A 26,385-nucleotide genomic window follows, 5' to 3' on the forward strand; every position below is an offset into this window, starting at 1 on the left:
GTAGATGAACTCAAAAGTTTCAGCCAAACAGCTCATGGAATATACTGCTGTACAATCAGTATTTCTAAGAATTTGAAACAATAAACCACTACCAAAAATAGACACCCACAAAATAAACAAGATCTCAGTCACATAAGTCAAATTTTTAAAGACAAGGAACATACGTTAAATAATCTAAGCACTGCAAAGGGGTCTTTTACGAATTCAGAGTCCAAAATATATCTATTTTAATAATGCATATGCTTACTGCTCACTGAATTAAATAGCAGTAGTAACTTATTTCTACAGAAAATGAAAATCTGCATAATAAATCTGCATAAAAATATCTAAATATCGTACATGAACCCTTTAGGAGAGGTCTGAGTTCAATTTCGAGTTTAATGCCAGTTTAAATCGGGTGATAATCACTAAAGAAACACACCACAGCTACCATCACAGGTTAAAAACATATTACACAATGCTCTGAGTGGTCTGGAGGAAAAAACTTCCCAAGGTCACTCCAACCGCTCTGGGCTATACCGTCTCGTGCGATCACCAAAGTCCTCCCAGGTCACCAAGAATGCACACACCTCGGCAGTCTCTGTTTCAAAGAGAAACCAAGGTGACTCACTCTTGCAGGATTTCTCTAAGCACCCAGCAGCTAGCTATGTAGAGATGGTTTCATTTACAGCACATGGACAGTTCGAAAATTAAGGACTAATTTTCTGTGTCAAGGTGAAAGACACCTATGCTTTCATCATAACTGGTCATCTTTAGAACACACACAACGTACACTAGAACCATGCAGAAGAAAACCAGCACCTAGAAAATAAACACTAAGTGTAGGACGCGGAGCTGAGTGCCAGCCTTCAGTGAACCAAAGAAGCGGTCCCAAAGTGAGACCAAACTTTCTGCTCCAGGTGTCCTTCTTTTGACCAGAGCTTGGAGATCTCTCCCAAGACCTAGACAGAGAAGAGTATTCAAAATAGGAGGAAGGAGAAAAGACCCCCTGACTCTCAGTCTTGTCAAACCAGGTGTCCACCCCAGAGGCTCTGGTTATTCAGTCAAGCTGCGCGTCTTAAAGACGTTTCCCCACCCGCCAAAAGCGCAGCCAGAAATACTTCCAGTCTCCAGATGAGCGTCCCTGACCTACACCAGGTCTCAGCCGACTGGCGTCCACACTCGCAGACTACCTTCCCAGGGTGGTGCGGAGACTCCAGGAGCAGGGGAGGAGGACGCGGCCGGCACGCCGGCCCCGGGAAATGGGCGCACGCGGAGCCGCCGCCCGCCGCTCCGCGCGAGGGGGCTGCGCTCGGCTCCCGGACCCCGGCGCCGCGGGCTCGGCCGCCGCCCCAGCCTGCCGCCCGCCTCCCCGCGCCCGCCTCCTACCTGTCTGAGGATGAAGCTGGTCGAAGTGGTGCTGCCATCGGATCTTTTCAACCTGCTCCTCCGGGTTGTGGTGCCTCGGGCCACCTGCACTCGACACACGGGGCCAGAGACAAGCCGGTAAGGACGGCAGCGCGGGGCCGGGCGCCCACCCCCCGGGGGCCGGAGAGCGCCTCCGGACCGGCTTCCCGCGGCCCCCAGAGCCCGCACCCACAGGGACGCCGCGGTCCCAGGCTCCCCGCCCCCCCACCCCACTCCCAGCCTCGACGGCGGAGAACATGCCCGGGAGGGGCAGCCCGCGAGCACGCACCACATCCATTAACACAGACTCTCGGGGTGCGGGGTCCGGGTCCCCGGCACCGGCTGGGGAAGGCCGCGGACTCGCAAGCGGGAGCGCAGACACCGGCCGAGGCGGGAGGGGTGGGGGGCGGGGAGGAGGAAGAGGAGGGGCGGGAGGGAAGGGGGCGGGGCCGCCGACCGCCGGACGGGGGGCCCCGGCCCCGGACGCGAAGGCGGGGCGCTCCGGGGCGGCCGCGGAGGGGGCAGGAGGTGGCGGGGCAGTACCTGCGAGGTCGGGGAGTGGGGCCCGTCCGCGGTCCCGCTCCCGGCGTAGGAGGACATGGTTCACGGCCGCGTGGCCCGCCGGCGCGCGCGGGACGGAGGCCCGGAGGCGGCAGGCGGGGAGGGCGCAGGACCTCCCACCCGGCCGCGGGACTCGCGCCGGCCGCCGGGCTCCCTGCCCGCGCTTCGAGTGCGCGACGCCTTAAAGGGACCGAGGCGCTTCCCCCGCGCGCACCGCGGGGTCCCGAGCAGGGGCCCCCGCAGGCGGAGGTCCCGCAGAGGGGCTTCTCGGGATGTCGCCTCCCCGAGCTGGTGGGGTGAAACCCTCTCCCACCTAGCGGGCGCCTTACATCAGAGGTTTCCAGAGGATGAAAGGAGGGGGTAACGCTGGAATGGGGGTGGGAAGATTAAAATAGTCTGCACAGTTTAAAATGAGACAAAGGTGGCACGGCTCATGAATCAGGATTCGGGGAGGCACACTGGTGCAGTGAGTGTGGCAGGGAGTGGGAAGAGCCGACCGGGGTGTGTGTGTGTGTGTGTGTGTGTGTGTGTGCGCGCGCGCGCGCTGCACTCGAATTTTAAAAGGGCAAGAATCGAACCTTCCTGTATGCGACTTCCCGGGCAGCCCACTAGTAAGGCCTGGGGCTTTATGGTTTGCTTTTTGTCCGTGTTTTTGTATTGTTTTATCAACTCTAGTTTCAGTACCCCAAGCTGTGTACATGCAGGCAGCCGCGGGAGACCCTGCCAGCTTGAGGCTGTCTGGAGATGCAGCCCGCAGAAGACCAGCATGTCTTAGGAGTTTTGAAGGTCATGTTAGACCTGCTGAAAAGGCAAGAGTTGGCCACGTGCCTCCCATTTCTACACGGGGAGCTATTTTCAAGGAAGGAAACATCCTTGAAACCATACCCGATTTTGCTATTGTTTCAACACTTGGTTTCTTCGTGCAGAAACATCCAAGAGACTGAGATCAAAAAAATTGTGGAGAGGAGGAATTTGAATAACAAGAAGGAAGAAAAACCGTATGTGAATTTAAAAATAGATCCTGTTTAACTATAGTTACTGCATGAGAAATCCATCAATAAGATATGCATCCTGTCTCAAATTGCTAAATCAGCCCATGTCACCTTGCATTCTAGGATTTTTTGGATGAGAACCGCCATGTTTGTTTCAACACTTGGTTGGCCTTACTGAGTTCCTGAGTATATCTTACAAGCCACCAAATACTTCCTTTCCATTTCTACCCCCTTCACAAAAATCAGACCTTCATCTACTGTACACACACGCACACACACACACACACACACACACACTCTCACACACACTCTATCGGCAAAGTCATTTCTCTAGAACGTCTTTGCCCAAGTCTCTTCTCTAAAAAGCACTCATTGCTTGGAGCAGCCCACAACATGGGGTCCAAACCCCATTGTCCAACATCCAGACCCTGCCTTTCTTCCCTGCTTTTCTGGTTACCACCTCATTTCTCCAACTTAGTATCTTCATACAGACCTTCCAGCAAGCAGGCAGGTGTACTCATTATTGCTCAAACATACCAAATACCATCCTACTTCACACGTCTACCTTGGACTGTGCCCTACTCCCAACCCCCACACCCAGCTGGATGGTACTCTTCCTCCACAGACATCCTCCCTGACCTCTCTAGTCCTGGATAGTTTCTCATGCTTCCAAAAAATGGAAGCATTTATTCTCTGGGCATATAGGCTGCTTTAGTTAATTGGTTCCCTTTTTGTGAAAATCTCCTAATTTCCAAAATAGATTTTTAGCTTTTTATATTCTTATACGTTACATAAAGTAGATACTACATAAAGCTGATGGGTAATGGTGTGTCTGCCAATACAGAACTCTTTGTTTTAGTTACCATCAATCTATTTTTAATTCTGAGCCACTTTCATAATTGCTACTTAATCAATATATACAGAATGAATTATTCTGTGGTGACTAGAATTTGAGTTTTCTGGTTTTCCACTGCCCACAGTCTCACTGACTTTGAGTTATCAAAAAGAAATGTACAGTGGCATGAGAGTTTTCTGCACCCACCCAGAACAAGACTAGTGAAAACTGTATTTTAAAAAGACATTTAAATCTTTGGAAATGTCTAAGGGCACAGCAAATGAAGAAATATTTTTTCACTAAAAGTCAGTAAGAAACTCGGTAAGAAAAAAAGAGAGTCTGTGATATTTGAAACAAGACCCACTCCCTCCCTCCTGGTTTCCCTCCAGCTGAGCAAAAGGAAAACCACTCCACACTGGTACAGCCTGGAACACAGGGCTCCCTCTGCCCTCACCTCTCAGTGGGAGGGTTATTTTCCTGGGAGGGGTAGGACATCAGCCTTTATCATTTTACTCTCAGATCCCTGTTGCAGAGGCTAAGTTCCCACTTAGGTGGGGGTTCCCTTCAGCCCAGCCCCCACTCTCAGGATGGAGGCTCTACCTTGGGCCCCAACTGCTCATGGGGAGGCAAGACAGGACACCTGAGACTGCTGCCTCTTCCTATCAAGTGTTCAGCTCCTGAAGTGGGGGTGTCACTCAGAGAGGGTTGCACCATTGTCTCTGCCTCCAGCACCAGAGCTGAAAGAATGAAGTTGGACCCAGACCTCATATCTCAAACAAAAATTAACTCAAAATGGATCAAAGACCAAAGTGAAAGAGCTCAAAATGTAAACTATCAGAAGAAAACATAAGGGTAAATCTTCATGATCTTGGGTTTGGCCATGCATTCCTTAGATAATACACCAAAGGCACAAGCAACAAAAGAAAAAATAAGGTGGACTGCACCAAAAGTAACAACTTTTGAACTTCTTCAAAGGGCATTATCAAGAAAGTGAAAAGACAGCCTACAGAATGGGAGAAAGTATTTGCAAAGATATGACTGATAAGAGGCTCCTTTCTACAATATGTATATAAAGAATCTTACAGCTCAGTAATAAAAAGACAAATAACACAGTTTTTTAAATGGGAAAAGAATCCCAATAGACATTTCTCTAAGAAAGATATACAAATGGCCTAAAAACACATGAAAAGATGCTTGGCATCATTAGTCATCAGGGGAATGCTCATCAAAATGACAATGAGATACCACTTTACACCCACTAGGATGGCTCTAATCAAAAAGTGTGATAATAACAAGTATTGACAAGGATATGAGAAATTGGAATGGTGATACACTGCTGGTGGGATTGTAAAACAATACAGTCACTGTAGAAAGCATTTTGGCACTTCCTCAGAAAGTTAAACATCGAGTTGCCATATCACCCAGCAATTCCACTCCCAGGTATATACCCAGGGTAAATGAAAGCATGTGTTCGTGAACCAACGTGTGCAAGAATGCTCATAGCTGCATAGTTCACAGTAGCTAAAAGTGGAAGCAACCAAATGTCCATCAACATTTGGATGAATGCTTCAACTAAGTGGGGTATATATGATGGAATGTCATTCTGCAATAAAAGGAATGACATGCTGATACATGCTACAACATGGATGAGCCTTGAAAATATGCTAAGTGAAAGAAATCAATCATAAAGGCCACATACTGTATGTTTCACTTATATGAAATGTCTAGAAGAGGAAAATCTATAGAGACTAAAAATAGATTAGTGGTTGCTCAGGGCTAAGAGTCTCAGCGGTACTGAGGTGGTAGCTAAAGGTGCAGGGCTTCTCTTTGAGGTGAAGTTGACTGTAGTGATGCAGGCATATACCTGTTTCAGAATGTAATGAAAACCACTGAGCTAACCTTTTAGGTGGATGAATTATCTGGTAGGTGAATTATCTCAAGTAAGTTATTATTTTTAAAAAATCTTTAGACCTTATAAAAATTAACTCAAAATCAATCACAGATCTACATGTAAAATGCCAAACAAAAACTTCTAGGAGAAAATCTACAAGACTTTGAGTTTGATGATGAAGTTTTATATATACCACCACCAAAAAAGCCAAGGAAGTATAAATTTATGTGTTGGGTTATATCAAACTTAAAAACTCCTGCTTAGTGAAAAGTCTCTGTTGAGAGAATGAAAAGACAAGTCATAGACTAGAAAAAAAAATTTGCAAGACACAAACCTGATCATGAACTTGCATACAAAATATACAAATAATTCTCAGAAACCCAACAATAAGAACCCAATTTAAAAATAGAAAAAAGATTTGAACAAACTTACCAAAGACATAGACAGCAACTGAGCATATGAAAGATGCTCAATATCATTGGTCATTAGAGAAAAGCAAATTAAAACAATACAATACCACTACACACCTATCAAAACGGCTAAAAGTTTTTAAAAATTGACAATACCAATTGTTAGTGGGGATTAGGAGCAGCAGGAATTCTTATTCATTGGTAAAGGGAATGCTAAACGGTACAGCACTTTAGAAGTGTGTCAGTTTCTTAATAATTTAAACATAGTCCTACCATACAATCCAACAATTATGCTCCTAGTTATTTATTTACACAATTGATTTGAAAACTTAGGTCTACACAAGAACACAGAAATGTTTAGAGCAACTTTATTTATAGTTGTCCCAAACTGGAAGCAACTAAGATGTCCTCCAACAGGTGAACGTATAAGCAAACTGTGGTACAATCACACAATGGAATACTATTCAGTGATAAAAAGAAATGAGCAAACAAGCCATAAAAAAACACGGGTAAATGATAAACGCATGTGGCTAAGTGAAAGAACCCCATCTGAGGCTACATACCCATTTATATGAGATTCTATAAAAGGCAAAGTTATAAAGAGTGTAAACTGGTTGGTGGTTCAGAAGGGGGAGGGTTGAATAGGTGAGGTACAGGGGCTATTTTTCCGTTGATGAAACTACTCTGTATGGCACGGCAATGGTGGATACAAGACATGTCCAGTTTATGGAACTTTACAGCACATAGAGTGAAACTCAACATAGAGTGCCAATTTTTAAAAAACCATCTAGAATTTGGAAGATTCCAGAATGGAATGCCAAAGTGGCGAAAGAATAACTGTGACAAATATATGAAACAGCTTCACTGAAGGGTATGGGGAAAGGACACTGGCCTGAGAAACGTCTAAGTCTGAAGGCAAAATTTGCTGTGCAGAAGCTGACGTTGCTTCCTGAGAGGGGCGGTTAATAGCTCTGGAAGCACTTACGTCTGTCCTGGAACTGAGTTGCTCAATAAGTGGATGGCAGCTGATGGGGGGCCAGGTTTTCACTTTTGGAGTGGACGGCTACAGGTAAGCAAAGGGAGAAGGCTAGGATGAGCCGTGTGGTAATTGATTCGAGTCAGAGACATCAGGATGAGCTCAAGTGTAGCTTAATGGAGGTATGACAGCTATACACAGAAATATTTATAGACACGTACATATATACAGGTTAGTCTACACATGTGTAATTTCTTGCTGTCCATTAAGGGACTAAAAATAATAGCATCTCAGTAACAACAAACACATCTGGTACCCTGATCTTGGCTTCTAATAATCATCCTCTAGTAAAAGAAACCAGGGCACCTTGAAGAAATGACCGATTCTGGGATGAGGCCAGGAAATATACACAATAAACCTGGAGCATCTTACAGTGCCAGAAAGTAAAGTGCTCTACAAGAAATCCCCACAATGACTAGGGGTATGTCACAAGGACAGGAGCAAGCTGAAAGAGCTCCTTAATCATGACAAATGTACCATGTTAAGATGTTAATAATAGACAAAACTAGGTAAAGAACTCTCTTTACTATCTTGACAATTTTTCTGTAAATCTGAAACTGTCACATAATAAAATCTTATTTTTAAAAATCTGGCAGGTTTATAGCTGGAAGGGAATTCAGTAAGCCTGTAGAACAAACCCCACATTTAGCAAATTAGGAATCTGAGCTCACGATAATAAATTGCTTAAGAGCAAGTGACCATTATTATACTCTGCTTCCTCTCCTCATTGGATACTGCTAAATCACTTGGGCAGCTACAAATACTCTGTTCATAAACTTTATTCTGTCACTTAGTAAGTACATTTTGTTAAGTGCTTCCTATAGTTGATGTCTTGTCCAAGGTGCTGTTTAAGACAAACAAAAACATTATTTGCAGATTCAGAGCTCAGAATCCTAGGACAACAATGTGTGTCATATTTAAAAATAAAATCATAATACATTTTGCCTAGAGTCTATGCATCTAGGAGAATATAATTTGTATTTTTAATAGGAGATCATAGAACCACAATGGTGGCACATATGCTTAATTGCATATTGTGGTTTTGTGAAATTAACCTTTTATATTTAACAAATAACCCTGGTGTAAATTTTCTGAGATTTTGCCTTGGAGGATCTGTCTTCTCTTGTTCTACTGAATTTCTCCAACATTAACCCCCCTCCCTCCTCACCTCCCCCAGTGTTCTGGTTCAAACATTGAAAATCCTTCAAAGAGCCCATAAACCATAGACTTTGAGGATATTAAAGATTATTATACTCTCCGAGATCAGATAAAAAATGTTTATGTTCTTAACCCTAACCAGTGGAAATGCTATTCTCTGGGTACAATTTTAAAGGGTACAAATGACTCATAGGAATGACAGTAAATTTTTTAAATCTAAGTTTTAAATATCACTGGGAAGACTCAATTCGTATCTTGTAAACAGGGAATTATACTGAGATGCTATCTATTAGCTAATTTAAAATTTTCATCCTGTGTCTTTCCCCAGACATATTTGTCATCTTTGTCAAATAACCCTAAAACCTTAGTGGATTACACCACCATGCAGACCATCGTTCCGATTTGGGCTGTGGCTCTGTTCCTCATCTTCCCACTCCCCAGCCCAGGCTGAAGCAGCAGCCTCGATCTGAGACATACTAACTCTGAAGAGGGCAGAAACCAGAGAGCTCCAGGAATTCCATGGTACCTCTTGAGGTTTCTGCTTAAATGTGGGCATCCGCTGCATCGGCTCATATCCCATTGGCCAATACCTGACATTCAATGAAAATCAAACTCACTAAACGGGACGTACACACTCCAGGAGCCAAGGCATGGATATATATTTAATCCTCTCATAGGGGAAAAGTAAGAAACTACAAGCAACAATACAACCCTCCATAAAAGATAACTATACATTTATTAAATCTGGTCACTCTATCATTCATTGTCTTCATGCTGTCATTTTTGGTAACTGTCACAAATTATGCTAATTCTTTCTACAATGTTTAAAGAAATATTCTTTTAAAAACTCAAATTAGGTGCTGAACGATTAAATTAAACCCCAAAGAATATTCAAATTCTAGTTTTCCTACTTTTCTGTCCCCAGTGAAGAACATAGGCTTATAGAGATTCAAAGTTGGAAGTGAGCTTGAATAAATCTGTACTAGTAGTTCACAACCTGTATAATCATGTAAGAGTGGGACACAGAGGTGAGCTATCCAGTACAGACAGGACCATTATGTACAATTTGCTTTTTTCTTAATCCCCATATCCTCTTGCAATGTTTCTGGCTAATAAAACCTGTCCAAGTATCTGTGACCTTTCAACTTTCTAGGTGACTCCTTTATTTATTGTTTTTCCTAACCACTCACCCCTCCTCCAGCAAGCAAGGGGCCTGTGACGCAGTTTACTGCCAGGAGTCAGAAAGAAATGTTTGCTGTGTTTCTGCCTCTGATTCAATCCCTGGGCTCGGAGTCGGGGAGTGAGCATGTTGCTCGGGAAAGCACCCAGGAGTATTATTTGATGAACTCTGGTGACACTAAGTTTGTTTGGGGGTTTTCTTCTTAAAGAGCCATTGGTCTTCTTAGCACTTAGGACCCTAGTCCCCTTCGTCTCTTGATGGAGTAACGCCATATTCCCTGGATTCTGAGACAGCCTGGAGTTTAAGATACATCACTGATTGACTAGTATTAGGGGAATAAAACAAAATCCTACAATACATGCTCATCCACCATAAAAATACATCTGATTCCACACGTTAAAATGGAATAATGATAATAAGCACAAGGATAAGAAAGAAAACACACTTATTGAATGCCAGTTACTGTGAGGTGCCATACAGCTCTCTGCTAAATCCATTTTTATTCTTCATTCCACAAACATTATGTACCTATGGTAGCTCCTGGGAATTCACCAATGAACAAAACACAGCTCCAACTTCTGAAGGATTTTATAGACCTAGTTGGGGTAGGAATACTTTCAGATACAGACAGTAAAACCCTTTCAACGGTAGTCTAGACAAACAGGAGTAAAAGATTCAAGGTTTCTTTTTTCACATATGAGTAAGTCCAGAGGAAGACAGTCTAGAACTGGGATAGCCACTCAAAATTTTGTGTCATCAAGGAACAAGGTATCTTTACTCTTCCTGAGCCATAACTTTCTTCCTCAAGGTCACAATATGATTGTTTTATCTCCTGTCATTGCATCTGCCTCTAAGCCATTAGGGGAAAATGCCAAAAGCCTTTCTTCCAAAGTTTTCTTCTGTCCTAAGAAGCCCTCCTCAGGAAATCTGACCCATATCTCATTGGCCAAAACCTTGTCATGTGGCCATCCCCGGCTGTAAACCAGGAAGGCAAGTACTATTATCTTGTACTGATTCCCACATAGAATATAAATAAGATGGTTGGGAATGCATGTTGAATGAGCCAAACTATAGTGTCTGACGGAGACAGGTCACTCCAAAGCAACATGGCAGCCCCTGTAACAGTTAAAAGATGCTACATAAGGGCAGCACCGTCTGGGGGCCAGAAGGAGTGAAATCTGGGCTGACAACTGGGAAGATTATTCATTAGATGGACAAAAGCATTTAAGGCAGAGAAAAACAACAGGGCCAAACACAGCTGCAGAAAAGCAAAATTGGCACCTGAGGAATTTAGGATTTGGCAGTTGGAATCTAGTGTGTATGTGAGAAAGAGGTTAGGGGGTTGCTAAGGGTGAAATCACGAAGACCCTACTTAGTAATGTTATTTTAAAGACTTTAGAATCTATAAAATCCTGTTTTCCCCCATGTTTGACCCCTCTTACTCACAGATTCTCAGTCTGTCTGTTTACATGAAACTGTGGTCTCATCACTGATCTAATTGTACTATAATGTCCACATTAAATAGATCCAGCCGCTGTAACACTCTTCCTCACACTAGCATTCTCCCATCTGAAGGCATTTGATACCCATGTGAGCCTTTGGGACTCCACAAATTTGTGATTTGTGGGAAAGGACCCTGTTATAGGGTATTACCTGACAACCTCAATACACAAATTATTTCCAGTAATAGTTACACTAGTGTAGTGGGGGGAAAAAATCACATGCTTGAGCATCAGATAGAGCTTGGTTTATAACCCCAGCTTTGCCACTTACTAGCTGTGTGACTTTGTGAAGGTTGTTTAACCTCTTTCCCAGCTACCCTACTTAACAAGTGCTATGAGAATTCAATGTCAAAGCACAGTGTCTGAGGTTACACATTAGTGCATCGGGAAACCACAAATACAACTCAGGCTTGGAAATTCAAGGTCCCAGTATCCCCAACATATAATTATGTAACTGAATTAATGATTGCTAGTAAGTCTAATATTTTCATTCATTTCAACACAGCAGAGACAGGAGCCGTTTTAAGCTTCTATCCCCATCTCTGTCCACTTCCATCTGTCTTTCCTGAGGTTTAAAAAAAGTCCCAGTTTTAGCAATCAAGGAGATGTAAATACATTCATTCTACCCTTTATTGACTGAAAATTACGGTATGCTTGAATTACAGCATCTAAACAAGAGCTTCTTTAACCATGGAATAGCAATACACTTGGACAGGTCTGTCTCTGTGGCACACTAAAAAATGGCTCACTTGACCTTCATTCCCAATTATCCTCTCCCCTGCCTTCACAGAGGCTTTCCCAGAATCACTTGCCTCTAAGGGTAGCTTGTGACAGACACAGTTCTGACCGATGATATGTAGGTGAAAATTCCTGGGGAAGGGTTTCCCAGTAAGGAAATATGATAAACATTATTTTTGGGTGGGCTTCCAAGTTCCATTTTCTATTTAGAACATGCACTTTTCACTTGTCTCAAGTTACTTGGAGGAAAAAAAACCTATGCAACAGGTAAAGATGTCTCTACATTGACACCTAATACACCTGTTCATGGGATATCTGTTTGCCCCTGGGAGGTACATCCTAACAGGATCGCACTGACCCACTTTAGGTGTGTGACAGAAGTGATCAGATGAGGACAACGCTGTCACCTCTTAGAGCTGCAAACCATACAGCTATGGGGTTGATGCACTGCAGTCCTAGGACTTATGTCCCAGGCCTACCATTCGGGTATGTTATAGCAGTGTCAGAAAGTAGTTAGTGAAAGAACAGTCTCTTTATGAAATGGTTGTTGGGACAACTGGATATCCATATTCAGAAAAGTGAAGATGGATTCCTATCTCACACCATGTATAAAAATTAACTTCATATGGATCAATGACCTAATTAGAAGAGCCAAAATCATAACACTCTTAGAAGAAAACAGGAGAATATATCTTCATGAACTTGGATTTGCCAATAGACTCTTAGATATGACAACAAAAGCACAAGTAACCAAAGAAAAAAATAGAGTGGGCTTCATCAAAATTAGAAACTTTTGTGTATCAAAGAATATCATTAAGAAAATGAAAAAGCAACCTACAGAATGGGAGAAAATATTTGGAAATGATTATCTCCTAAGAGTCTAGGATCCAGAATATAAAAAGAATTCTCACAAATCAATAACAGAAAGACAACCCTATTAAAAACTGGGCAAAGGACTTACAAAGACCTTTCTCCAAAGAAGATATGCAAATGGCCAACACACACATGAAAAGATGCTCAATATCATTAGTCATTAGGGAAACACAAATAAAAACCATAATGAAGTACCACTTCACATCCACTCGGATGGCTGCAATTGTTTAAAAATTGTAAATAACAACCGTTGGTGAGGATACTGTAAAGAAATTGAACAGAGAATTACCATATGACCCAGTAATTCTACTAAGTATATACCCAAAAAAATTGAAAACAGTGCTCAAATGCATGTACACATGTTCATAGCAGCACTACCCACAATAGCCAAAAGGTGGAAACCACTGGTGTCCATCAACATATGAATGGAGAAACAAACTGTGGTATACAAACCTTATGTATGTAGTGTTATGTGGAGATGAGCCTCAATATGCTGAATGAAAGCGGACAGACACAAACGTTCTGACTTGGGAACCAGAGGTGATGGTTGCACAGCATCGTGAATGAAAAGCCACTGAATTGTTCACTTTAAAATGGTTAATTTTATATTCTGAGTTCACCTCAATCATTTTTTTAAAGGGTGGCTGGCTCCCTACACCAAAATGTGATCAGTAGTCAATGACTTGCTGAAAAGGCATTGGAAAACCTTTATTTCCTCATTAGGATATTAAATGTTATAAAATAAAAACAAAACCAAGTTCCTTCAGTAGCCTTTGTGGCAAACATCCATCCAGTTTTCTTTTCTTCTGCTCCTCTGCTTGCCTTTGAGCATTTCTCCTTTCATTCAATACCCATTACATAAGACGGGAAGAGGAGTGGATAGTATGCCTGTAAATTATAATCCTGTTAACACCACTGGCATAAAGAAATCATTGAAATGTTTTAAAAAATCAGTTAAAGTGGACTATGGGATTAATAGGTACCTTAGTTGCACTTATCCATGCAATCTCATTTTATTTTAGAAAAGATAAAGGACTGCTACTGGATCATAAACGTTTGTCTCAGAACTCGTAACAATTTTACCCAATCTTGCAGAAGTTTGGAAGGCTTGCTACTCAGATCTCACCACTGTATACACTTTTATGTATGTTTATTACTTTCCTAGGGCTGCCATAACAATGTACGTCTTACTGGCTTACAAACAACATGAATTTCTTCTTTCAGTTCTAGAGGCTAGAAATTTGAAATCAAGGTGTCAGCAGGACTCCCTTCCCTCCGAAGTTTCTAGAGAATCTTCCCTTGCTTCCTCCAGCTTCTGGTGGCCCCAGGCAGCCCGAGTTTTGGCCACATAACTGCAGTCTCTGCTCCGTCTTCACATGTCTTCTTCGTTGTGTCTTTGCATCTTCTCTTCTCACAAGGATCTGAGTCGATATTTAGGGCCCACTTAAATCCAGGATGATCTTACTTTGAAATCCTTAACTGATTACATCTGCAAAGACTCTTTTACCAAATAAGGTCACATTCTGACATTTCGGTTAACATGAATTTTGGGGGCAGTTTTGGAGATGATGTACTCATCCCACCACACTAGGTAAGCAACAAAATTTCTCTTTTTTGACACAGTAAGGTTTTAAAAAATTCTAATTCAAATTTAGCTTGGTGAAATTAGAACAATTCTTTCAGAGAAAACTTTAAAATCTTAATAATCCGCAAAAACAAAAACTAAATCAAACTAAAAATAAATCCAACCTCTAGAGTTTAGTCCTCCCTTTATTTATTTACTAAAACTGATCTAAGAAATAAGAAAAACATTTTTTGACAGAAATAAAGCATGATAGATTGGTGCTTTATTATTTATAATTTATTACAGAAGTAACTTCAGCTTTCTAATCGTAACAATTCAATAAATCCTGTTAACAGAAGCCTTGATACTTGATTTTTCTAAAAATTTTTATCCCTAAACCTTAATTTTTTTAAACATTTAAAATCAATTTTTTAGGAATTTGAAGGTGAAACTTTATAACCATCTTCAAAGCATAGAGTGAAATTAGTTATGTGGTCAAATATCAACTACTTGAAATAGTGTAAGATGACAATGTACCTGCAAATATTTTCAAATCCTAATTGATAAATACTGTATTTAAGGGTCAGGTAATTTATAAATAAATTGCCAAATTACAAGCCAATGTGGGTAGATTGCATTTTCCAAACCGTATGAACATATCCCACTTCATAAAGTTTAACACCCTGGGGAAATTTTTTGTACATTACTGAAATTAATTTCATTATAAATTTTCAGGAATTTTTTCTAATGAACCAAGATTTCATATGAAAAAGCATAAGTTATTTCAATATTTTTTTTAGATAAAAGAATAAGTATGAACGAAATGTAGAAATCTGATGTTAACTCCTCCTTTGGCAGAAAAAATTTAATTATAAACAGGTCTCAAATACAGTTCATAACATCATGGAAATGAAACATAGTAACCCTATATATATTTTTAATTTTACATGTTTTATTCACAAATTTATAATACCAGTCACACATTTCAAAACCATTTATTAGAGTCAGACCACTCAGTTTTACACTAGACAGAAACTGCCTCTGAACAATGTATCGGTGGTGGTTGTTAAAACCTTTAAAAGGGGTTCACTGCTAAAAGGAGGCTCGTCCTGATTAATTTCAATCACTAGCAACTAGAAAAAACTAAACCGTAAGTACAAGCCTGAAAAATAACTTAAAACGTAGTACTGGGAAGCTATTAAAACTTACTATAACTAAAGTTTAACGGTAAACTTTACTTAAAAAAAAAATGACATATCGCTCCCACATGAATCCACAGAAGAGGAGGACTACAGGGAAATACAGGGAGGCAGAGGGCCCCTTCTGCCAAGGGGTGAAGAAAAGCACATCTTCACTATCAGGGAAGGGAGGAAAAAAAGACGACGAAGAGGAGGGCCTGAACTTTAAAGAAAAACTACAAGTACTTGTTACCCACTGGGCCAGTTCGCCACCTACAGGTCGGATAAGATCTCCTCCCCCCACACCCAAACCCCACCCTCAACCCCAATTTCCCGTTTTTGAGGGTAAATTAGACCCTCTGATAATAAAGTTAAAATTGTATCTAGCCGCCCTCACCCCAAAATGGGGCTGACGGGTGTGAGCAGCTGCCCTGCTGGAAGGGAATGGATTCTCCCCTTCCCTTTCACATCATGTGCTTTTCAGGCGCCATGTTGGGCTCCTAACAGGCGGCTGCTCCCCTCGGGTCGATTCCCTGCTCCCACCCACCAGCAGCTCGCCCCCAGGTCCCCCTTCACCTCCTTCCAGCCCGCAGAGCACCAATATCCAGAGGGGTCTTGGGGGGAACTGGGAGAAGGCCCACTCCCCACCTACCCCGGGGGCTCAGCGGCTTTACCGCTTACTTCCCCACACCACTAACTGCCTTTGGGTCTCCGCTCCCAAAGCGATCTGCCCAAAGCGTGTGGGTCGGGCCGCACAGGGCGGTGGCCTACACAGGAAGTCGGCAAGCGGAAGCGGGGCTCCACCCTTTCTCTCCCTCGCCGCGAGAGGCCCACGCTCGAAGCCTGGGCCGAAGCCCGAGCCTGAGTTGGACGGGGAGGGTTGGAGACAGGAGCGCTGTCCCCCTTCGGACGGAAGCGAGACCTGGGATGAGGCTGACACCCAAACCAGGGAGTATTATAGGAACAGGAGGCTGCGGGGTGCATAAAACCTTGGCGGAGGGCAGGTTCTCCTCGGCAAGAATGGTCAGCACATTGATGTGCGGTTGGTTACTGAAGGTCAGGTCTTGGAGGGATGACTGACAACCGCAACGGGCGTCGTCCCGGCCCCCGCAGTACCGGCCTCGGCCGGCGTTGGCTCCGACATGGCGCCTGGCCCGCTCCGAGGTCCATCACTGAAGCCAAGCCGCCCTCGGTACCGCGCCTCCCTTCCGACCCCCCTTCCTCTCCCCGGGTCCCGCGGCCCGGCTTCACCACATGCTGACCGCAGAGGGGCGTTGGGGGACGATTCATGGGGAACCTCGGCTATGAAACGCCGCCGTCTCACGGTGATGTCGGCGCACTTCCAGCCGCCACACAGGCTTTTTTCTCCACAGACACAAAATGGCGGCAGGAGTGGCCAACCAACCCTGTATTTCTTATAAACACCGAAAGTATCCCAGCACAGATTTAGTAACATTTTTAAACTATCAACGACCTGTAACACAAGATTCATTAGTTTGGCAAAAATTAAATTATTTTTAATTTAAGAGGGAGAAGAAACTTCTGGATATGTAAAATTTCACAGATAAATGCCAGTATACACTATTTATATATATGTCATATTATTCCAAAACTATATTAGGTGAACTTAATTGATTCCAATTTAATGGGTGTGCAGTATTTATACTAGTTCAGACTTAAGCAGAATTAAACATTTACAAGTCAGATCTCAATTATACATGAAATATTTACACAAACATTAAAGTAACTGTTTATTAAATATTGTTTGAGAGAAAAACAAGGACAATTTTCCATATATGCATACATTAACTATCATCAAGAGCAGCTTTGCAAAATCTTTTTGTTTTCTTTTTTTAAAGAATAGATTTGTTTTCAAAAAAGTAAGGTGCCATTGTAGAATTTTTTTATATAGAATTGAATTCACATGAAAAGAAAATACTGGATGAAAAACAGAACATGAGACAGGTTAAAACTTTCTAGTTACTTATATCTGAAATAAGACAATGAAAGAAGTTGAGCTTTCAAATACTGCTTGTTTTTCCCTTTACACGTAGACCAAGTAGTATAGACTATTTTTGTCCCAGGGTACAGTTTCTTTGAAACAGGAACATACTTGTAACCAAATTTCTGTAAATAGATAAATGACAAAAATTTCCAGAGTATTGTCTTTAAATGGATTCTTAGTAGATTAAAGGCTTTCTTTAAAAAAAAAAAAAAAGAAATCTTGCTTCATGCAAGTAACTTTTTAAAAGCTAAACTTATGTCTACTTTTTTCCCCAGTTCTAAATATCATGTATCTGGTAAGCATATGTAGTTTGTATTATCTAAAAAGTTGGTAGATGATGCAGTAGTGTGCAAATTTTTAGGAAAGAAAATAATCCCTAGTGGTTTACTACCCAATTCCTTCTGTATGTGGAATCCAATAGCACTATAAGTTTGCATTTATACATTTAAAACACAGGCTTCAGAAAAACTGTCTTGACAGATTCCCTATCAATCCATTGCCTGCTATTATTCCACAGGCTTAGAATTACCAGTGGATCGAATGGCTGAAGTTTTCAACAGTCTGGAATAGCAATGGTATTTGAAACACCTCTTTAAAGAAACAACACATAAGTAAAAACACACTTACCATCCATGCTTGGTATACATCACAACAAATTATTAGGAATGTCTCATGGCTCAAATTCACATACAATCCATAAAAAGGAAATGCAGCTTCTCTCCACACCATACTCCAGTCAGGAAAACAAATGGGCCATATCTTCATTAGCGAATGGCCAAAGTCACTTGAAAAGGTCATTAGTGGCAATTCTAAAGACCAGGGACCCTTGTAGGAAAATAAATATCTTTCTCCAGGGAATGAAAATGTTTTGTGGAGAATTCCTGAGCCCACTTCTGGCACTGGGGGACTAGCTAAATGCTTTATCATACATCTGCATTTACATGGTCTTCAGTGTTAATAACAGAAAACATTTTCATTCCTTCCAAATTGCTCTTGCTTCTGTAGACAGTTAAATTTTAATTATTACTCAACATAACACAGAGAGCAAAACTGACAGTACTGCAAACACAACTGCAATTTAAGGAGCCAAAAGGAAATATGTTGGCAAGCTAAATGCTTACACAAAAAGATGTTTGCCTTTTAAAATAATGGTGTGCAGGAAACTGAAAAAAATATGCAGACAAGAAATATTAAAAGGTTTCAGTGCTCTCCCAATTATTGTGAGGTTTTTAGGGGTAAATGGTGGTTTCTTGAAAGTAAAATTTTGATACTTCTATCTCATGCTGCTTAGTGTCATAAGGATACTTATATGGGTGTCCAGATTTGTGTGAGATTTGAAAGTAAGATAGAATGAACTAGAAGCAACTTGAAGCTGCCTCTGATCAAAGGTTTGACTTCAAACAAACTGGACTGAAAAAAAACTTCCAGGGCCTAGTAGAGTAAGTTTTTGTGCTTTATTTATTCACGGCCCTTTTGAGAAAAATTTTTTTCCTTTTAATATTGTCAGATTAGAATCACAAGGGTTGAGTAATAAATTTAGGAAGGCCTTCAAGAAAATGCCTGGTTTATTTCTAAAGGAGAGGCTGCTGATGGTAATTTGTTTGCTGCTGTGCAACTGAATGAGCTGGAACTGCTGCCGGAAAGCCTGCCAGCTGCGGCAAACTGGAAGTAGTGTTCTGGTAAGATGACATATCCACAGACATCCCCATCTGCTGTGCGTACGCAGCTGTACCGGTAGCTGATTGAAGGTTAGAGTTCTGGTTCATATAAGTAGGATTGGAAATAGGGTCTTGTCCAGTGCTACACACAAAATTTTAAAAAGAAAATTACATTTACTTTGCATTATCTAGGTTATGGTCAGAAATCAGTCATCATTTAAGTAAAGTAAAAATGCCTTTCCTATCTTTTAAAGTACTCAGTCCTATTCAGATTATGGTTGAATCACTCCAGCTATCCAATACTGTTCATGTAATTTTGTAAGTGGTAAGAAGGAAGTACTCAAAAACAAACAAATACAAGATTCTAAGACCTATTACATTTTTTTCTCCAAAACCTCTCCCCAAAAACATTTTTAAAAACTTTTGAGGGGATACACACTGTTTCTGACAGTCGTGTCCTCAGAACCCCAGTTCAAGTATACCTTCGACTGTGTTCTCCTTCCCCTGCCTCTCAGTCCAGCACACAGGAGGCCACTTCTTTTCATCACACATTCTTTATACTTTCCCTTGGTAGGGCACTTTCAAAGCTGCCCCTGCTAGTCAGCTTAACCTGAGTCTCTACATAAAAATAATTAAGGCAGACAGGCCAGTGAAATCTGTACAGAACCTTGAATCTATCCTCAAAATTGTCCTGACCTGCAGTCTGCTTATTAACACTATACAAAAAAACAACAATAACAACAAAAAACTAAGTTGAAAAGTCACCCAAATTGCAGGACCTCTGTTTGTTCTTATAACTTACTATAGCATAGATTTCTTTTAAGAGATACATAATTTTAAATTACACCAAATATACGGCTTACAGTACAGGAGGATTAATGTCTACACTACTCCAGATCAGGATAACAAAATTTTACATTTTAATTGAATCATCAATATGAACATGTTTTTTAAATTTTCAGATAATACCTAAAATGTATGTTCATGGCATTTAAGAGCGGAAAGAGACCTTAGAGTTAATCTACACATTACTACATTGAATGAACATTTTGTGTAATTAAGCAAAGCTAGTAAAGGCAAGATTTAACATGATTTTCAGAATTCAAGTGTTAGTATAAAAAAATCAGACTACAAATTCCACAGCTCAAACACACTACACTTCTTTTTAAGAGTCAAAGTAAAACAGTTTTCTGATTTCTAGGAATGCATGTAGATAAATATGTCTAGGACTACTTGCTAGGCTGATTACAGCACAGTGTTAGGTATATTATGGGCTCAGTTCCTGTAAGGGACAGTTAGCTTAATTTTGTCCCAGGGACCCAGATTATAAGTGATGTTGGACAACCATTCCAGTATGGGTAGCAAAGCTAGAGCATAGGATTATGAATGGCAGTTCTGTAACTTCATCGCAATAGTAAAAGATGGCACTATTGTTACAAAGAGAAGGTTCTACTTGTCCTCATTCTGAAAGTTTGTGAAAATTTAATGTATATAATTACAAAATTAATGCAGTTTCTGAAAACTTACCTTAAGTATGGAGTTTGAGTAGGCTGTGTTGTCACTGAGGAATTCACATTTGGAGGCAGAGATCTCAGTGGACCAATGTGATCTGGTCCTAGGTTGTAGCTCTGGGCAACAGTGACTTGGTGAATACTTTGACCCATATAATTTCCACCATGTGACTGAACTGGGTATGTCTATTAACCAAAGAGATAAAGTTGACTCCCTGGTCTCCCAAACACTGGCTTAATAATATTTTAAAACTTTAAAGACTTCAATGAAATAAAATGTTGGAGCTCTTTGGAGAGCAATCTGGTTCCACCAATCTATCCACTGTATTAAAAGTGGAGAGCTTCCAAATCAAAGTGCCAAAAAATGGAAATTTATGATTTACTTGGTTGTTTTTTTATTTTACTGGAGATTGAAAGGAAGGGAGGTGGTGTATTTTTAAGTAGCACACTTGAACCCATCCAGGTGACCTATTGCTTAGGAACACATCCTGCTGTAGAGCCACAGAAAACTACACCCCCTTGAAGGGCAGCCTATCATCACTTCAAGTCACCATCCGAATGATGGCCTTCTTCATCCCCACCCAAGGATGACTTACGCAACTCCTTCCTAAGAATGAAACCTAGCAGAGTGAGTTGAAGGATAAGTGGCAGCAGAACAGGGTGCAAGCCCTTTCTGGCAATGTCCCCTTTATTTCCTACCTTTAGGACAGACAGTTCCTACCTTAAGAACTGTGGGTGAAGAACATGTATGCTCAGGAAATAACAAAAAGGTCTAAACCTCTTTGGATATTGATATATGCCCTAATTAATTTTCACAATAATATCTTCTTAAGGACAGGATCTATCATCACTCAAAACAATGTACATTTTAATGATGATACAGTAAACAAATAATGCTATATGTTGAATATAATGTAAATAAACTGCTTCAGTTTTAAGTCAAGCTGTTTTTAAAGCAAAGACCGCTGACATGAAAATTTACAATGACGGAAATGGCAAATCAACTAGATTAAATGCAATTCATATCACCTCCTTGGCAGACATGTAACAACCCACTGACCAGAGGGAATGAACATCTTCTGCTGTTTAGCATTCTTGAGTGGCCTCCATAGATAGGTACAACTAGTGTTGTGCTACCTCAATTTATTCTAGGTACAGAATTTACTTTCAAATTAGAACAGGAACTTTGAGTTTTTCAAATGTTATCACACATGAATAGTTACACAGGTTCTAGGAAGATTCAAACCAATAAAACTCTAAGTTTTTAAAGAAATGAGCTGTGCTTAACAAAACACAGATTGCAAATAGCATGCAGATGAACACAAAAACCTGACACAGGAACAGTAACCTCTAGAGGCCCACAAAGAAGCAAATATAACATATAGTTTATCTCATACAAGGGTGGAAACATTTCTATGTTGTTACATTTTCATAGCAGCAGCAAATATCTTTGAAAACAGAAGCAACACTGAATAAGTTCCACCTGTCTTTTGCACCCAGAAATCCTTTCTACCCTCGTATGTAATGACTCCTCCATCACTTTCTGAAGTTCAGGACATGGCATATTTGTTAAATGTATCTTGTCTAATGTGACAGTTCCCATAGTAACTATTCCCTTTTTTACTTAACAATTATGTTGAGTCAAGTCATCTAGATTATGCACCCACATTCTATCTTTTCTCCTTGGGGGTCTCCTTCACACACTCCTGTACATACCAGTTTTCATAAATCAACATGAATTATGTTCAAGCTCATTCTGAATTCAACTGATAATTAGCTGAAATTTGAAAAAAAAATCCAGAATACTGGATACTGATAAACATAAGTATGCACTTCAGCTAGGAAGCACAGGAAAGGTGTGAAGTCCTGGGAAAATATTTTGTTCATGAATGGCTTAAGGAACCTGCACCTGTGGGCCTGCATTGTTTCTTCATCAGGCATCTATTTTTAATAATTTAAGTCATGCAACTAAGAAGAGAAAATATAAAGCATGATCTGAGAACAAAAGTTCATTAGCTAGGCCTTTAATCATTACATATAGTAAAAGAAATCTTGACAGGAATTTAAAAGAAGTGGTAAATCTTGCTTGTTGAGCAACAGGAACAGCATCAGTATTTCACCTGGAGGACTTCTGATGTGCGAGGCACTGTCCTAAATCAAAGGATTTATATTTTATATACAGAAAGGCTTTATCCTTACGTAAAGGATTTATGCTTTATATTTACAAAAGAATATGAAGAACCAGACTCCCTTCATATACTTTAATGGTCCCTTCATTCATGTTAAAAATGAACTAAAATGTATTTGTGAAATATCAGTATCTAATTTGTCCTGCTGTACACTAACAGCCCACATGTTTTTGGCAATCAAAGATGAATTTTATAATTTTGTTCATGGACCATAAAAATTTTAATACTACTTTAGACATTTAAACTTTTTTTTAATTTAGAAATTGTTCTCTAAAATCTTGCTCACCTGCATTGGAACCCCAGCTGATGAAGGTGAGTAATGTGCTGGAGGATGGAGCTTTGAATAGACTGAATAAATGGGTGCTTCATTCACCAATTTGTTATATAGTTCCAGAGCTTCCAATACTTTTACATTTAATTCAGACAATTCGGAATGCTTCCTGGTATAGAAGAAAAGCACTTTAATACTCCTCAAAGTTTGTAAGCATGTATTTAGTAACATAAGTAATTTTTTAAGTCTACCACATTTCCTATTCATATTTTAAAAGGTTTTTATATACGATGAAAAAATACTCACAAAAGAAAAATGGGAGGAGAAATTATTTAATTATTGTAATAACTAGGCTGATTTGACTTCATAATATTAGGGAAGGTCCTTTTCACACCTCATAAAATGCAGTCAACTTATAATTTTGATGCTAGGAGAATTTTGTTTCATATGTTATCAGTTTCTGTTGAAAACTCAATTACAAAGAATAATTTCACAATTTCGGAAGAGTCTGAGCCTTAATTAAAAGACTTGGTAGAAGAAAGTAGTCAAGGCCCAGAGCCTGTTACCAAGTACAATATGACTGAAATAAAACAAAATCACACACATTTCCATTTGCTTATATTATGAAAGGATCAACTGAAAAATAAATTTAGCAATTATCCTTGAAAAATGCAAGTGACAACAATGTGCAGCTGACCCTTGGAAACAAGGGGGTTGGGGCACTGACTCGCTAGGCAGTAGAAAACACGTTATTTTTTTTATTCCCTCAAAACTTAACTACCTAAATAGCCTGCTGTTGATTTTATGATATTAAATGATAACAAGAAATTAGTATCTACATATATTTTATGCATATGCTTTTTTTCAATAATTCTATGAAGTTTGTCTGAAAGTTTTTTCAAATTGTCACAAATCAAAGAATTTTTCAATACATTTATTGAAAAAAATCCACATAAGTGAGCCTACACAGTTCATATCCATATTATTCAAGAATCGTCTGTATATATAAACTAGTCTCTGCTGCTCATTTGTTGGTTTCTTTTGAGAAAATCAAGTAAACTAGATACCTTATTGTGTGTTAACAAATACAATAAAGGCATTTTTAAACTTGCACAAGGAATTCCAGAGCAAATCCTTCTGACTTGGTAGAATTTTGTGTTCTCCTGGGAGCAATAAAGACTCCCTTTGTGACTGACAAGTTCATATAAGCTAAATGGGTACTTTATCTGGCCTAAGTAACAAAGCTATTCATTAAATGTAGTTCTTTTTATTATAGACACAGAGAACCTCAAGAAACAAGAGGCAGAGGCAAGCAACCAGACACAGGACTACCAAATCAATGACCTGGACTGAGTTCTATCAAGACTTGTCACCTTTCCTCTATTAGAATCTGTTACATCTGAAACAAACATACAAATGCAGTTTCCTCTCTTGCATGTGTGACTATAAAAATAGTTCAAACTCTTATTTTAATAAATATAAATTGTAAAGCTGATTTTGTAAAGTTGAAAGTTGTAAAGGAAGCTTCAGAAATTAGTGTCCATGTTAACAAATGTGTCACCAAGAACTAACCATAGGTATATTTGGTCCATATAGCCAGGTACACTGAGGAAACACTAGGAGGACACAGAAGGGCATAATGACTGTGTTTTAAATCACCTTTAAAGATCTGAGACATAACCACAAAACAGTAAAAATTTTGACCGGACTGTGCCCAACACTATATTAGGACAGAAAATTAAAAGGTGTTTGTCTTCTTCAAAGACACTGCAATCTATTAGGGAGACAAGGCTACTAAGAACATGAAAAATAGCAAATGATACAAGACAGTGTATAACTGAAGGCAAAATTATATGAAATAGGTAGGGAACAGAAGAGTTTATAAGAGGAGATTAACTTGGGTGGTGGTAGACTGGGATGTAAGCTGGCACCTGAGGAATGATGGATAGGCCAAGCCGAGAAAGGAAGACTGAGTTAGGTCAGGGGAATTAAGGCAAAAGGAACAAGAAGGGTACACAGGGAAGAAGGAAAGAGGCAGTTTGATCAAGGACACAGAAAATGATTTTCAGAAGGTAGTAGGAAATAAGATGAGTACATTCTGGATCACGGTTAAGTTCAGACTACGGATCTCTTTCATAAATCTATCTAATCTATTTTGGAGTCAATTCACATGTTACCCCATATAATTTCTTAGGGTGATCAATGTTTCAAAATTTCATTCGGTTCAATGACATACAGAAATGAAATGTAAAATTTAATTTTCTGACAGTAAAGTTGCTTTTTTAATTAGGAAAAACCAACTGATGATGACCCACTCAAGGGAAGAAATGGTATCTTATTTATCTCTGAATTTGAGAAGGTTAAATAGTAAATAAAAATGTGTTGAAGAAATACTCCCATGGACTAGAAAATGCAAGCTGGCCGGTTCAGAAACTGAAATCAATGGGAACTGGTTAACATGTAAGCTCTCACTAAAAAAATTAACTCGTATCAGAAATGGCCACTCTGATTTTTAGTTGCTCTAGACCTTTTCCTTTGAAAATATTTTTATCAACAAAAATAAGATTACACTGTCATATCTTCTGCTTTTTTTTTACTATTGTATATCTTTCTATGTCAGTAGATATTTACTGATGACAATGCTTTGTACTGTAGAATGCGGGGGTATATAATTTTTTTTAAAACCACTTAAAGATATTTTAGCTCCAAATTGTTAATATAAATAATACTATGAAAAATACTGTAAAGCTCAGCCTTTGCATACATTCCTATGTATTTACTATGGGCCTGAAATTGCTGGGTTAAAGGATATGAACTATTTTTAGGCTCAGAAAGGTTTATAATGACTGTACTCCTAGCCACACCTAAGGTAATACTGACCATTTTTCTTCTTAATCTTTTCCAGTTTGATTATTCACTGACCATTAACATCTCTGCACCGAAACCAAAGAAGGTGTATAAGTAAGCACTTAATGCTTTCTTCAAAATAAGAACAACAAAATAGGATGAAACTACCACCATCATTTCGTTAATTGTGACAGGGATTTTTCATTTCTGTAGCAAATACAAAAATTTATTTTTAAAAAAGCCCCACAGAGCGAAGATTATAATCTCCAGGGACTAGGAAAAAACTAGCTGCTTCTACTCTTCTCAGTCAGGGCAGATAAGGTAGTTCCTGTTCTTGTGCTGCCTTGACACAGGAGTTCAGTAAATAATATCTAGAAAGGGACGCTGATGGAACCGTGAAGCCTTACCCTGGGTCTTCCATTCCCTCCAGCTTCTCTCCCTGACTTCAGGTAGGAAGCCCTGAGGAATAATAAGAAGCAGGGGGCAAAACTAAGGTAAAGGCATAGGACTCTGGTAGTCTACCCCTCGGCGCTCTGCTATTTCTCAGGAAGGTAAGACTACATGGGATAATGACATTAAAAGGACAACAGAAACAGAAAT

The 26,385-nt window shown here is 40.0% G+C and overlaps 2 protein-coding genes and 1 long non-coding RNA gene across 12 annotated transcripts in view; 1 reads left to right on the forward strand and 2 right to left on the reverse strand.

Moving 5' to 3' along the window:
- CACNB4 (calcium voltage-gated channel auxiliary subunit beta 4) overlaps positions 1-2,379 on the reverse strand; it is a 248,047-nt gene extending 245,668 nt beyond the window's left edge. Inside the window, exons 1-2 of one of the 6 annotated variants that reach the window (XM_073241450.1) lie at positions 1,930-2,379; positions 1,369-1,452 (exon numbers count right to left, since the gene is read on the reverse strand). In XM_073241450.1, coding sequence (XP_073097551.1) covers positions 1,369-1,452; positions 1,930-1,986 — 141 coding nt within the window. In that variant the 5' untranslated portion in view covers positions 1,987-2,379. Of the gene's footprint in view, positions 1-1,368; positions 1,453-1,675; positions 1,786-1,929 lie in introns of those variants that run through there. The other 5 variants (XM_073241451.1, XM_073241457.1, XM_073241453.1 and 2 more) reach the window with 5 other exon arrangements.
- LOC140850489 (uncharacterized) lies at positions 1,390-24,431 on the forward strand. Its single transcript, XR_012133396.1, has 2 exons — positions 1,390-1,485; positions 24,215-24,431. It is a non-coding gene; the product is annotated as an uncharacterized lncRNA (long non-coding RNA).
- STAM2 (signal transducing adaptor molecule 2) overlaps positions 17,510-26,385 on the reverse strand; it is a 48,489-nt gene continuing 39,613 nt past the window's right edge. For 4 of the 5 annotated variants that reach the window (XM_036996046.2, XM_036996044.2, XM_036996043.2 and 1 more), the window contains 3 exons: positions 22,954-23,107; positions 20,495-20,664; positions 17,510-19,109 (listed from right to left, as the gene is read on the reverse strand). In XM_036996046.2, coding sequence (XP_036851941.2) covers positions 18,881-19,109; positions 20,495-20,664; positions 22,954-23,107 — 553 coding nt within the window. In that variant the 3' untranslated portion in view covers positions 17,510-18,880. Of the gene's footprint in view, positions 19,110-20,494; positions 20,665-20,692; positions 22,630-22,953; positions 23,108-26,385 lie in introns of those variants that run through there. The other variant, XM_073241449.1, reaches the window with a different exon arrangement.

This window comes from Manis javanica, chromosome 7 (genome assembly GCF_040802235.1).
Source record: "Manis javanica isolate MJ-LG chromosome 7, MJ_LKY, whole genome shotgun sequence".
Taxonomy (NCBI): Eukaryota; Metazoa; Chordata; class Mammalia; order Pholidota; family Manidae; genus Manis; species Manis javanica.